Here is a 14,147-nt window from a genome sequence, read left to right as displayed (position 1 = left end):
TATTATGGTTTTCAAATTAAAACAGTATATTATATATTTTTAAATGAAATAAAATGGCCACTGCCTTCCTTGCTCAGGTCATAGACATCATGGCGCTGCTCATTCTCCATTCTGCCACCGCAAACCAGGGGCGCCGTGAGGTGGAGCGCCTCCTGCGGGTGAAAGTACGCGCAGGGCAGGTTCGCGAGTCCCTCCTGCAGTCCGCCTTTCGGGGTCATGCCCTGGTGAGTCCCCCCCCCCGTCTCTTTATTATGACACAGGCAGCATGCGGATTCGGCAGGCAGTGCCCTCAGCCGAACTTGAATACATCTGTACATTCGGCTTGTTCTTCCTTGTATCTTTTAATAGCCTTTAAGTCTGTCCTGCAAGGTTATGACTTGTCTGTGATTTTCAGGAAATCGCTGCCACAAACTGTCTAGCATTTCCTTTACAGTTATTCACTATGTGGCATTCATTGCCCTGTAAACGAGGCCTGTTTTGCCGTCAGTAAAGAAATAACGATGTTTAAGTGAGGCGTCCATGAGTGAGGCTGCCGTGTGGAGGAATTAGGTCCTCATTGGTTTTATGTGTGGTACAGGTGATGTGTGGGTACTTCCCCTCCATCTTGGCGCTGGCTCAGACTCTCCTGCGCTCTCCCGACTCCAGTGTCCTGACATTTGGGAGCCACATGTACAAACATGCTTTCATGGCCTTTGACTCCTACTGCCAGCAGGTACGCCTCTCTTCTGTACCATAGGCTTCAGTCCAAATTTTTTTTGCCCTGTTTTTATCTGATTACTTTTTTTTTGCCAGATCCCTGAGGACATGTGGGATGAAGGTCAGGGACCTCGGCGTGTTTTGGGGAGATATGGGGGATGTTTTTACATTCAAAATATGAAATAGTGTAAAAGCTATTGTCCTGTTCAACAGGTTTGCAGGTTCCCATATGTCCATTTTAAATACATTGCAAGGGAATTTTTTTGAGAAAAATTGCCTCTAACCGATCTCTTCATAAACATTAGATAGCCATGTAAGTCTGTTTTTAGGTGAAAGGATGTGATCTTTCTTTGCTCTCCATTGTGTTCTCTTATCGATGCATGTTAGAATTATTTGAGGTAACAGGAAGCAAATTTTGATTAGGAACCTGAAAGCTTGAAAACACCAGTAGTTTTTTAGGATCAGTGTTTTCAAGTGATGTATGCGGTCAGACGTTGGAATAAAAGTGCTGTTTTAATTGCTCTCAAGCTGCGAATCTCAAATTAAGCTGCAGTCCCATTTTTTTAGAAAATACTGCACGTCGCCATTTTGTTGCAAACTCCTGGTCTCGACCGCACGGCGAGAGTTTGCGAGAATTGTGACTTGGAGCGGCCCTTCCTGCTCATTAGTCACCGTAATGACTAATGTAATGCGATGTCCGAGCAAATAAGTACAGGTTGTACAGCAGACATTTAACCGCAGAAATGTTCAAACATGATCTGTATATAGAATTAACAAGTTGTATTTGTTAAAAAATTAAAAGAGATGTATTCACAAGCCTATTTTTTTTGACAGTGTAATAGGGCCGCAACACTTCACCAGACGTTTTGTTGCCTCACCGTGAATCACAGAATATGGCGCTGCGCATACCTGGAAATCTGTTTTGTGATGTAAATTGGAGGTTTTACAAGTTACTGTGTTACTGTATACCATTTAGTTTTATTGTGTTTTGAAATGCACTCATCAATGCTGATTCTTTCTAAACCCCAAAGTATAAAAATAGGGGTGCAGTTCTCCTTTAATGCTGCATTTGCTGCAGTGAAGGATGTGTCTGTGACTGTGAGAGGGTTTTCCTACACCCGGCCCTGTGATGCATGCAGTGAATAACTGCTGGCCCTGGGCGGTAGCTGTGAGAGCTGTGTCTCCCGCAGGAGGTGGTGGGTTCGCTGGTGGCACACGTGTGCAGCGGCTACGCCCCTGAGGTGGATGTGTCCCTGGAGCTGCTGGGAGAGCTCGTGACCCAGCGGCCCTCCGACATGTCTCTGTACGCCGTCTTCATCAAGGTGAGAGGACCTTCCAACGTTATGCGTTGCGGCCAGTTAAAGGGATTTAAAACATTCACGCGCACTTCGTCATAATGAGGTTTCTCCGCAGGGCTGCTGGGCTTACTCTCTTTGTGACAGGGCGAGGAGCTTGGCAGTCCAGGAGGACCTTGGAGTAGAGTCGCTGGTTCTCTGGATCTAGAGGAGCAAGTTGAGGTGGTTGCCCACCTGGTGTTTCCCACCAGAGGTGTACTGGGCATGGCCCACTGGGAAGAGACCCTGGGGAAGACACAGGACATGGTGGAGGGATCTCTCTGAACTGGCCTGGAGCTGGAGACTGTTGCTGGAGAAAGTCTAGTCTGGTCTACCCTGGTTAGCCTTTTACCACCAGGAGTGAGCAGTGAGAAAACGGATGGATGGACGTGCAGTTCTGTGGTTTTAATTCTGATGGGTTGGGTTTATGTTGGTACAGTTGCACGTTGAAATCTGTAAGTGACGGATGCTGCTGAGCTGGTTCAGTGTGTGGTCATGAACGTGCTTGTGTCCTTGCGCAGGGGATCCTAGACTACATGGACAACCTGACGCCCCAGCAGATCCGCAGGCTGTTCTTCATCCTCAGCCAGCTGGCTTTTGGATCGCACCCCCAGGGTAACCACATCCAGGTCAGTAGCCTCTTCCTGGCCTGCCTGGGTCACGGCTGTGCTCGTCTACTGGACCGCTTAGCCAAGATTGCCACAGCGTAGTGCAGGTCAGCGAGAGCATGCCGCGTTTAGTGTCTGTCTGTGCACAACATTGTTCAGATGGAATATCATTAAAAATGAGACATAATATTTATAAAGGAACAAGTCAAGGTATATTCCATGCTGAAAAGAGAAGAAAAATACGTTTCGGTTGTGGAGCCTTCTTCTGGTGTCAGTGTTTCTTTTCTTCTCCTTTCAGCATGGAATAAACCTTTACTTGTTCCTTTGCAATCTACGCATGCTGACTCAGCTACCTACTTGAACTAATATTTTATAACATGCATTTCTTCATATTTTTTCATCGTTTTGCTGTTTTGTGAAATGGCAATATGCTCTATAGCAATGAGACTGAGCTTGAGAGACAATGGGATAAGAGAGGAAACTAGTAAATAACTTGAAGGTAGAAGTTTAATGACATTCTTCTCAAACAACAGAATAGTTGCATTTGAAGAGTAAGTAAATAAAAGTTAGAAACCAATGACCAGATTGATTTAATACATTATGTTAGGAAAATGTATGGAGAAAAGATCTAAAATCATTCCGTTAAAGAATAAAGTAAAATAAGTACAAGACTTGCAAGTCCAGTTTTTCTTCCATCAAAAGAACAGTAAATGAGGAAGTAAAGGTGTCCCAGAGATAAAACTGGGAAAGGAGATGATAAAAATGGCTAGTTGGAAAATGGCTAGTTTAGTTTAGTGAATATTTCACTCAGGTGTGTTTACCAAGGAAACAAGCCTCAGGCTTCACAAAAACATAAACACAATGTTAAGTAACTTGTTTTACTTAAACAATTGTAAGAGTCTGCAACAAGCTACCCAGTCCCATTGTTGAAGTTGGACACTTGTCTTTGTAGTGTCCTTTAGGTGGCAGCAGTCACACAAGCTTAATGGCCTCCTCTTTTCAAACCTGTCTCGTGCTCTTATGCTTCAATATGGGGTTTTGATGGACGGTGTCGCTTTCTGCTCTTGCTGCAGGATGACATACACATCGTAATCCGGAAGCAGCTGTCCAGCACGGTGTCCAAGTACAAACGTATCGGGATCATAGGAGCAGTGATGGTGGTGGGTGGTATGGCATCTCGCAGGTAGGGGGCACTGGAGATCAACATGTCATTTCAGCAATCTGTAGTGCACGGAGGGGCAGCACTAACAAAGGAGTGTACAGTCCAGAAGGAAAAAGATGGGCTTTAAGGGAAAACAGTACTTTTGAGTACATAACTACCCCATAATATTATGATGTTTCACAATTTCTACAAGGTTGTGGATTCAGTTTTGCAGATAACATTGCATTAACGTTAGTGATATACTAACAAACATCACTCCCTGGTTACGTGAAACTTGATGGGGTCAATGAAGTGAGAGAGTCTGAACCTCAGGCAGGAGTTTCAAACTATCCGCTTGCTGAAGTTATTCATCTTGAATACATGTCTTAAAGGCAAAGGGACACTAGGACACTGACTTGGTAAAATTAATTAAAGAAAGAGAAAGAGTTTCAGAAAATTTTCTGAAAAAAAGAGGATGTTCTGGCCTCTGGTGCCATCTTTTCCACAGGGAAATATAACAGGCTCTTAAAGAGGTCAGAGAAGCATTGGGTGACTATGAGGCTGTCAGAGAAGGCATTCCATTGTACTGTAATTTTCACATTTATGAGAAATACTGCTATACTTTATATGCTTCTTAAAGGTACTTCATGATACTTCACATTTACCTGATTAAATCATTGTGAATTATGGTCTAAATAAGTTTGTTCCTTTTTGACACGCATGTTAATAGATAACAAGTGATGCAGTTTTGTTACAGTTTTGTTGTTTTATAACGATTTGCGAATCAAGTATTTTCAGGAAATATTGTGTTCATTTAAAGATTTCATTTTGTGTTCAAAATAAAGTGTTCATTTATTTCAGTCTTCTTTTTTTCCCCACTGCCTTGAAAGTCATCTAAAAATGAAATACTCAGCTGATTGACTTATAGTTAACACTTTAATTAAAAATTAAAACCTCAGAAAGGGCCAAGTCTTCAAACTGTAATAGAAAAAAAACAACATAGTTTAATCGTTGTTTTAGCTTTGCTGTTTTTAAATAAAATTAACTTCAGATTAGTTCATACATAAAGAGCTTATATAGACACCATGTTTTATTGGGTTTTTTAAGTGTTTGTGTTGTATAATATGTTGCTTTTACAAATTCTAAACATTACTGTTGTGCATGAACATCCTTTTGATTCTCTGCCCTTTATATAGTTTACAACACTAAATACATAATTTAAATGACTGAGTGGGGGTAACCTTTAAAGCTGGTAGAGTGGCAGTATACAGTATAATTATGTTTGGCGTGTGTGCATTTTAATAAGTTACAACAGGGAAGTAGGGCACATGTACAGTACATATTTAGATGGATTTTGCACTACAGGGCATTCTAAGGATCATCACGTTTTTTAAAATAATGTCAGGTAGGAGTGGAACAGTGGACAGCTGTGTATATTTATTTCTGTTGCCTAGTTTTGTTACCTGTCTAGCTGTTATTCTCTGTATTTATGGGATTAAAAGTTTAAGAAATCCACCCTTTGCTGAATGCAGTGGGTCTATAACAGCTTGTCTGTGTGATATGTATTAACATATCGGCATGTTAAGACCAGGATTAAACAGGGACTCCGTATACCCAGTGCTGTGATCTCTTTGACTCCCCTCAGAAACATGCAGAATAAGAATTCCAAACTGTCTTTGTTCCCAGGACTAACTCGGCATCGTCAAATGGACAGGAGCCTTCCCTGTCCAAGGAAATTTGTAGGCAGGTGAGCCAGTTGTGCAGTATTCTCAGCTCCTTTGAACCACCAAGGAATGTTGGTGCTTCTTAGTTTTATTTCAGAATGGCTGAGTGGCGCAGTGACTGGTATTCTTGCCTCGCTGTACTGGGGCCTTGGTTCAATTTCTGGGGTGCTGTCTGCATGGAGTCTGTATGTTCTCCCTGGGTTTGAGTGGGTTACCTCCAGATGCACTGGTTTCCTACCACAGTCCAGATATACTGGCAGATTAATTGGCGTCTGGGATAACTGGCCCTGGTGTGAGTGTGTAAGTGTTTGTGTCTGTGTGTGCTCTACGGGCGTATCCCGCCTTGTGCCCATTGCTTGCCGGGATAGGCTCCAGCTCCCCTGTGACCCTGAATTGGAAGAAAAGGTTGGAAAATGGATGAATCCCAAATCACGTTTCAAAATTGTTAATTCATCCTGAAAAAAGAAAAGTAGGCAGGAAGCAATCGGATGTTTGGAAAGAATGTTGGTAGTCATGGCGACGCGTGTGTGCTTCCTGTCAGGTGACGGCCCTGCTGGAGCTGGTTCGGTCCTGTAGTGAGGGCTCCCCGGAGGCGGCCGCACTGTACTACGATGAACTGGCCAATCTGGTGCAGACTGGTCACCTGGACAAAGTTGTGCAGGTCAGTCTGCCTTGCGCCAGGATTGCATTCATTTCCCTAGGCTTGAGCCTTCCTTCACACTCGACCAATAGGACAGCGCACTGACTCTGTAGCACAAGGACCTGTCAGTGTGTCGTTTAGTTCTTAGAAGGTTTTGTTCACACTGGAGGGGCCCAGTTCCTGCTATCCAGAACTCATACAACTCTTTACTTTTTCAGGGTTTGTGGCCATGTTGGTTTGTCTCTTAGCTCTTTAACCCCCTTAGACAGACCTAAAAGTGTCTTTCTATCCCAACAAAATGTACAGAGAATTACACGATGGGGGAGCATCAAGCTTGAGTTGGAGTTGCGTGAAGCAGCATAAGATTTTCTGTCTGTGTGATTGCAGGAATGGATTGGGAAAAGTGTACTTGAGGATTTCCAGGATGACTTTGTGGTGGACCTTGGGCCAGAGATACAGGGGTAAGGACATATAGTCAGCATAGGCTATGATGACTGTATGCATCTGAACACCTCTATGATTTTCAGATCTATATAATATAAAACCTTTCTGATTTTGATATGATTAACTATCTGCTTGGAGATTCATCTCAATAACCCATATCATTCTTGTTTCTGTGTTTGTGGCTGGTATGTGATTTGAACTGTAATTATCTGACGAGAGTTTCTGTACTGCACAGTGATAAAATATAGGCCTATGCATTTATTTGTTGAATGTTTCCATGTTTCTTTTCCTGGGTTTTCTGTCCTGTAGAAACCATTGTTCTCAGAGCAGCTTTGTTTGGTGAGGGGACTATTCCATTCTCTGCAGCCCTCTGCCTATGTGTTTCAGAGACTTCCCCTTCCCTGTGAAAGTCATGTATAGCCTAGATGAGGAGGAGGAGAGCCAGGGGGGAATTGCAGTCAACCTCCTGCCGCTGCTTGTCAAAGATCTCAGCCAGAAGGGGGTGCAGTGGAGTCAGCCTGGAGAGGAGAACAAAAAGTCAGTAACTCCGTCTCTCCAGCACATAAGTGCTGTATGCACGGCGCTTTGAAAAACAGGCCTTTATAATGCAAAACAAGCCATACGACAACACAAGACAAGATATAGCACTGTCTGATTAATCATGTCACAGTTTTCCAGTCTTCAGCTGTTTCTGATCTTTCAATGGAGACAGTAGCAGGGAGGGTAAAAGAAATGTTCTAGAAACGCATCTGTTTACAAATTTGAGCTTGCAATACACTAAAGGATTTTAAAAATGAAATTTTACTTCAAATCGACATTGACGTATTCACTTTCTTGTCACTTGTTCTTTGCTCCTTTGGCGGAAAAAGAAGAGTAGAAAAGACATAAACTTTCAAAAAACCTGTTTGATCAGGATTCTTCTGAGGCCTTTTCATTCTCTGGAACTTTTTGCCCTTTGAAGTTAAGTTCTCGATCTCCAGAGGGCGAGTGAAAAGAGTGAGGATGTGTTTTAAGATGACACCAGTGGTAAAGTGTTACTGTTCCCTGTGGTGCTTCAGGCAGGTGTCTCCGCTGCGCCTGGCTTCCTTCTTCCGCCTGCTGCGTCTGTGCGAGGAAGAGCAGCATGACGGCAACCTGGAGGAAATCGACGCCCTGATTGGTAACGACACCGAGGGGGGGGCACTGGGGTCGGAGGTCAGGGGGCTTAAGCCTGCTACTGTAGGCGAAAATGATACTGAGGGCAAAGGAAAATGAAAAATCTTATTCACTGCAGCTTCATTGTTCTTGCTTGACTTAGAGTGATTTTCTACCCAGCAAACAATTTGTAAACCTGAAAGCCTTACAACACTTTGGAGCTACTGTAACACATTAGGTTGCATTTGAGACTGTGCAGGAATAACTGCTCTGATATTTTGGACATAACTTCTGAAACACTGACCTCCAATGTGAAAGCACTTCTAAGCAATGCCACAATGAGTGGAAGCTTCAAAGTATTGAACTACCACATTCAAATTGTAACAAAGCAATACTGCTCTGAGTATTTTCTATACATACCGCTGGGAGTAAGAGGGATCGTCTCTGCCTTGCAGGGTGTCCTCTGATTCTGACTGACCTGGATGTCGTTGACAAGATCGAGTCCCTGTCCAAGTCTGAGAAGGAATTTCTCTGCACTTTGCTCTTCTACACCATCAACTGGTTCAGAGAGGTACAGAGATCTCCAGCTACATAATCTCGGAGCTCGTAATCTTCACATATGTTTTACTGGAACTTGCTAGTGTTTAGAAATGCAGAGAAAGGGATTGCTTTGGAGTGTGTTCTGAAGAATGCAATACTTCACCTTCACCAGCTGGTTATCTTTGAGAGATCATTAGGGCAGTTCAGAATATCTGAAGCCATTGACATTCCCAGACCTTTGTGCGTGTCACAAATACAGAAACGTTCTTTTTACCGTCTGCAGGTGGTGAATGGATTCTGCCGACAGAAGGACCCTGAGGTGAAGCTGAAGGTGGTGATGCGTCTTCAAAACATCACTTACTTGCAGAGCATCCTGGAGAGGTGCTTGGCAGGTAGGACCTGGATCTCTGAGCAGCACTGTAATACACTTGCACTGTACTTCACACTAGAGACTGAGGCTAAGATTGATTACACTCCTTACAACTGCTTCACTGGTGTTGAAACACGAGACATAGGCCTGTGTCAGAGTTGCCAATCTTTGTCTGTTTCCAACCTTTCAGTAGAGGGCAGATAGACATAAAAGTTTGAGAAAATCCCATAAAACTGCTGTTGGCTCTATGAGTCTGTCCTCTGCTCTCCAGGCACCTGCACTTGGCCTTTTTTTTTCATACACTCTTTCTCCAGCTGAGAACGTGCTTCTTAATTACCAGATTTTTCCTATCTGTAATATCCATCTTGTCATGGCAAAAATGATACCGAGGGCACAGGAAAATGGAAAATCTTATTCACTGCAGCTTCATTGTTTTTGCTTGATTTTGTACCCAGCAAACAATTTGTAAACCTGAAAGCTGTACAACACTTTGGAGCTACTGTAACACAACAGCAACCAAATCCAAGTTTTCTGTGGCTTCTAGGCTCGTTTTCCTCAATTTCTGCTTAAGCTACATATATTAAGGACCTCTCTCATATATCCCCTTTTACGTTCTCTTGGCCAAAGTTTGGTACCTAGGAATGCATGCTCCTGCTGTCAGGCTGGGTCTAATCAGTACTCAGGACTTCAGTTTAACCCTGCAACTCTTCAACCTCCTGTACCACCCCAACCTTGCCCATTTCTGATCCAATGTCCTCCTGTAGAGGGTCACAGCAAGCTGGAACATAACTTGGCAACCAGAGAGCAGTACCCACATGGTGCCCGTAATGTGCCAGCAGCCACAATACACTACAGCGCAACTGAAGCAGTGTGGGATTACTTGACCAATTCACACATCTTAACTGCCGGTATACATCTGAAGTCTGACCCACTTGAAGAAAAGTTAAACATAATTAGTTCTCCCTCTCTCGTGTTTGTTCTAGCAACTCCCAGCTATGTGCCCCCTCCTGCCAACTTTGACTGTGAAACTGCAGAAGGAGGTCCAGCCCCTACAAGCACCATTCCTCTCAAGAAAGCCAGAAAAGGTACAGCATGACCAGAGGAAAAGCGCAGAAGGAAAAAAAGTTTGTTCTGAAGAGCTATTGTCCACTCTTTCTATTAACTTTTTCCTGAACACTCTTTGTTTGCTATTGGCTAGACATTCATTGACTTGTCCGTTTTGTTAAATATCAAAAGTGAGTTTTTCCAGCTAAAAGAGGAATGATTCTCCTTCCTCGCAGGTTTCCAGTTTTTATAGCCTTTCAAATGGTTGCTCTGCTCTGGTTTATCACGGCTTCCTTTAGTTCCCACGACTCCACAGTGACCAGTCCAGGTGAAAAGAAGAAAGAGAAGGAGGGGGAGTTGAAGGGTAGTACTGTATGTGAACAGTGGAGCAGCTGTGTGGTGCTTCTTCAACTCTGTCCTAACAGCCACGTGCTTCCTGTGCGCACAGAGCTCGGTGGGAAGAAACGCAAGGCCCAGGCCAGTAAGGCCGTCCCCGGAGACAGCTCTCAGCAGGAGGAGGGGGGTGAGGCCGAGGAATCCCAGCAGGAGAAGGTACAGGCACGTCCCTTTGGTGCTCCATAAGACAGGCTCCTGTTCTCTGTTACCTGGGCTCTGCACACCCTCAGATTTCTAGATCAAACCTGATTTAAATTAAGGAGGCTTGCGCTGTTACGTTCGACAGATCCTCAACAGCGTGGGCTGCACCCCTATAAACATGTTACGAATGGCACCCCCCTACAGGAAAACGCCTGTAAAGTCTACTGTAGGTTGCCAAGCTATATAAATATGTAGAGCTGTATTTCCTGTCTTGTGCTTTTGTTGAAAATCGCATAGAACATTCCAGAAGCCTGGTCGGGAAGCATACAGTAGCTTCTGGTGTAAAAAATTAGAGAACCACGGCAGACGGAAAAGAAAAACAAATCTCAGAGCTCCGTGCCTGAAATTAATGAGAAATGTGAATGATAGTTCACTGTATTCATCCACTGGCCCAGCTTTATTCTAGGATGCTATGCCCTTTATTCATTGTAATTTCTGTGACTGAGCATTTTTAGAATTACATTACATTACATTACTTAATTTGGTTAAAGGGTAATTTAATTACTGTTTTTTATGATTTTGCATTTGTAATCTCTTGCTTAGTGCATGAAGTAGTTAGTAGAGTAACAGGCTCATTGTTCCAATTGTGTTAAATCAGTGTTATGAAAAAAGTATAATTTGCAAGCCCCATATGAATTTTTTTTTGTATTTTGCCGAGTATGAAAATAAACATATTGCATTACCAGGATGAACAGTGTCTTTTGCAAAGGAGTGACTGGTGCTATAATGCCTAAAAAAGTAGCAGCCTGGTGTTTGTACGTGTAATTACATTCCGAGATTACCACCTGCTCGTTTTTTGGACAGATGTTTCTTACCGACATCAGTTCCATACAGGAGACCGTATGGACTGAACTAAGTAAACATATTAAACACATTAATCACTTATCCCCAGTGTAGAATGTCTTCTAGTTCAAGTTCAGTACTTTATTGCATTAACACTTAGTTGCATGGAATTTGGTTAGGTGAGCGCATACAATTAAAAAACATACAAATATATACAACATTAAGCCACTGATAGGTAGCATCCAAACAAGATATCATCACATACAGTATCATCCTTAACACCCATTAGTAATAAAATAAATAACTGTGAGACCTGATAGAATAACAATGAGCCATGCCACAATTTCAAAATTTTGCAGAGTTTATGCATATCACAGCCTCTGGGTAGGTACTGTTATGGAACCTAGTCATCCTTGTTTTGAGAGACCTTAGCCGCTTACCAGAGGGGAGGAAAGGAAACAGATTAGGCAGGGTGAGAAAGGGTCAGTGGAGATCTTCAGAGCTCTGCGTTTCTGTCTAGAGAAGTATTCTAGAAAAACAATTTGAAAGAGCCTAGATCTTTTCCCTTCTTTTAGCTCACTTAATGCCTTCAGTAATTTCCTAAATTTAGGATTTTATTTTATATAGTTTGCTCCCTTCGGTGTAGAAAGCCCACCAATGGCTTCATCTCCCCCCTGGGCTTTCTTTCCCTCCAGGATCATGCAGAGAAGGAGAAGGAGAAGGAGGAGGGCAAGGCAGGAGTGAGCCTGGCCTCATTCCGGCCTTATTTCCGGGAGCTGGACATCGAGGTGCTGAATGTGCTGCAGTGTGGTGTCCTCTCCCGGTCGCTTCTGGACAGCGAGCTCCACACCAGGGTACGGTGCCTGGGTTCAGGGTTAAGGACAGAGGGCACGGTGGGGAGGCGTCAACACTGATGGAGTGAGGATTAAATCTGAGGTGAACATCAGGCCGGTGCTATACTGTTAAGACTGAACTAGACAGGCAGTTGGTAAAATACGAGGGCTAATTGCTGAGACTGCATTTTCATTTAATCCCTCACACTCGCCCTTTATGAAACAGCTAAATTCAGACCTGATCATCGGTGTAGAAACAGGAGCAAGGCAGTTTTGTCAGAACAGTATTATAGGTTTACTTGTCCCTACAGTCCTTCCAGATTTTGGTTTTACAGCTCCTTTTCACCAATTCTCAAGGCTGTCGTGAGTGCAGAAGCAGCCCCAGAGCTATGTAATAGAGGTTCAGGTGGGATATGGTAAGGAGAGCCGATGCTGTGATCCTTGCAGGTGCGGGAGGAAGTGCGACTTGGCCCTTCGGAGCTCGTATTCCTGCTGGAAGATTTGTCCCGGAAACTGGAGTTCAGCCTGGCAGCTTCCCCTGCTAAGAGGGCTCCCTTTCTCAAGGTGAGAGCTCTCCAGGCTAAAGAGGTTATCACCAAGTGGGTTCACGTTAAAGATATCTCTTTCTGGGGATACCGTGTGGAAGGATGCGAGCTTAAGATTCGTAATTCAGAGTTCATTGGATGTTATAATGAGTAAAATTAAAGTGGATCATTTTTTAGGCTGTTTGGAGAATGTTAGAGTTTTTTGATGTATTGTAAATTAGCACTTTGCCTTTTTTTCTTTTTTTTCTGTTGAACTCATTAGTGTAATTGACCAGCTTCTGACTCAATAAGGAGGCTCTCAGTGTGTGAGAACATTAAGAACCCAGAATGACTTGATGAATGCAGTGAAGGAGTCTTTATTCTGCATACTAGCAGTGGAAACCACACTGAAGTTTGCTATTCTGAGCCTGACCACTAGCCAGACCTGCGAAGCCCTTTATATAACAAACATGCGTTTAATCACACCCATGTGAGAATATCTTCTAATCCTTCACTAGTTATCCTATCTATGGAGATGCCTACCATGTCTAATGGCAGGTCAGCTGTAATTGTCAGTCTTTCCTGATCCACACACAGAGTCACAGGGTTCTTATGTGACTATAAGTTCTGTGTTCATAAAAGAACCATTAAAATAATGGTATGCTGGCGTGCAGATTTAGAAAAATATGGGGGTTCAGTTTAATTTGTTTTGTGTGACTGATACATATGGTCTTTCCAGGGCAAGGCAGATAAGACAGTGGGATTCTCTCACCTCCAGCAGAAGAGTCCTGCGGAAATCGCCGCATGTTGTGTGCAACTGCTGCCCACTCTCTGTACCCACCTGGAGAACTCGCACAACTACTTCCAGGTGACTCCCAGCTCTTCCTCCTTCACCAAGACCCCTTCCTGTGAGCTGCCTTCATTGATAACCAAGACTTTTCAGTCTCCAGAGCTCCTGCACCATCTCTAGTCAACACCACCAGCAAGCCCCAGCTGGTCTGACTGAAGGAATGAGAGAAAAATGGCCTGACTGTAGTGAGCGATGTTTAGGCAGACCTTTATCACTTAACACCCCAGGAGCTGGGATATGTTCTAGTCCTCTGAACTGCTTTGGTTCGTGAGGAGCTTTATCCCTCAGACTTCTCTGTCATTGAATGCAATGAACAAATGGGATTTTAAGCTGTGTCAACAGAATTCTCCTATCAAAAAAGGAAAAAGTGAGCAAAAAGCCATAGCTCAATGTTGCAATCATAAAATCATAAGACATATCTGGGTTTTTCTTTTTTTGCAAATGATTTAGACCACAAGTATATTATTGTTAGACCTTTTTTCCTCTTTCAGGCACATTTTCATTTTTTTTAATGTAAGTTGTAAGATTATTGAGGCTAGAAAATGTCATGCAAAGCAGAAATCATGTAAATACAGTAGGCCTCAGCACTCTATGAATACCAAAGGCTTGTGCAGCTCACATGTACAGCAGGTTCTAAGTAAATGTGAGTTGTAAAGAATTCCATTAAGAGCTGGCAGTTTGATTTGTGTATGACCCATATATTCACAGAGAGCTAGATAGCTCTCCTGTCTTGCCCTGAGGAAATAGTTGTAGGTAAGCTCCCTTGTTATAGGGAGATTTCTTGAGTTGGAGATTCTTTGACAAAGGAGCAGGAGACAGCCTTGTGCAGATTCAGTTTTTATTGAGCTTAACACACACAGCAGTGGAGCTTTGACAAACTTAAAG

The 14,147-nt window shown here is 43.3% G+C and overlaps 1 protein-coding gene across 1 annotated transcript in view; it reads left to right on the top strand.

The window, feature by feature from the left end:
* fancd2 (FA complementation group D2) overlaps positions 1–14,147 on the top strand; it is a 34,215-nt gene that overhangs the window by 7,634 nt on the left and 12,434 nt on the right. The window contains exons 14-30 of the mRNA XM_088917095.1: positions 78–224; positions 578–712; positions 1,887–2,018; positions 2,552–2,659; positions 3,712–3,821; positions 5,466–5,526; positions 6,045–6,164; positions 6,531–6,604; positions 6,975–7,124; positions 7,646–7,746; positions 8,177–8,292; positions 8,545–8,653; positions 9,615–9,716; positions 10,124–10,227; positions 11,751–11,909; positions 12,336–12,452; positions 13,152–13,280. Coding sequence (XP_088773221.1) covers positions 78–224; positions 578–712; positions 1,887–2,018; positions 2,552–2,659; positions 3,712–3,821; positions 5,466–5,526; positions 6,045–6,164; positions 6,531–6,604; positions 6,975–7,124; positions 7,646–7,746; positions 8,177–8,292; positions 8,545–8,653; positions 9,615–9,716; positions 10,124–10,227; positions 11,751–11,909; positions 12,336–12,452; positions 13,152–13,280 — 1,974 coding nt within the window. The remainder of the gene's footprint in view (positions 1–77; positions 225–577; positions 713–1,886; positions 2,019–2,551; positions 2,660–3,711; positions 3,822–5,465; positions 5,527–6,044; positions 6,165–6,530; positions 6,605–6,974; positions 7,125–7,645; positions 7,747–8,176; positions 8,293–8,544; positions 8,654–9,614; positions 9,717–10,123; positions 10,228–11,750; positions 11,910–12,335; positions 12,453–13,151; positions 13,281–14,147) is intronic.

Source organism: Atractosteus spatula, chromosome 5 (assembly GCF_055471065.1).
Source record: "Atractosteus spatula isolate fAtrSpa1 chromosome 5, fAtrSpa1.hap1, whole genome shotgun sequence".
NCBI classification, from domain to species: domain Eukaryota; kingdom Metazoa; phylum Chordata; class Actinopteri; order Semionotiformes; family Lepisosteidae; genus Atractosteus; species Atractosteus spatula.
The sequence above is the reverse complement of the archived record's forward strand: the minus strand, read 5'-3'. Positions and strand labels throughout refer to the sequence as shown.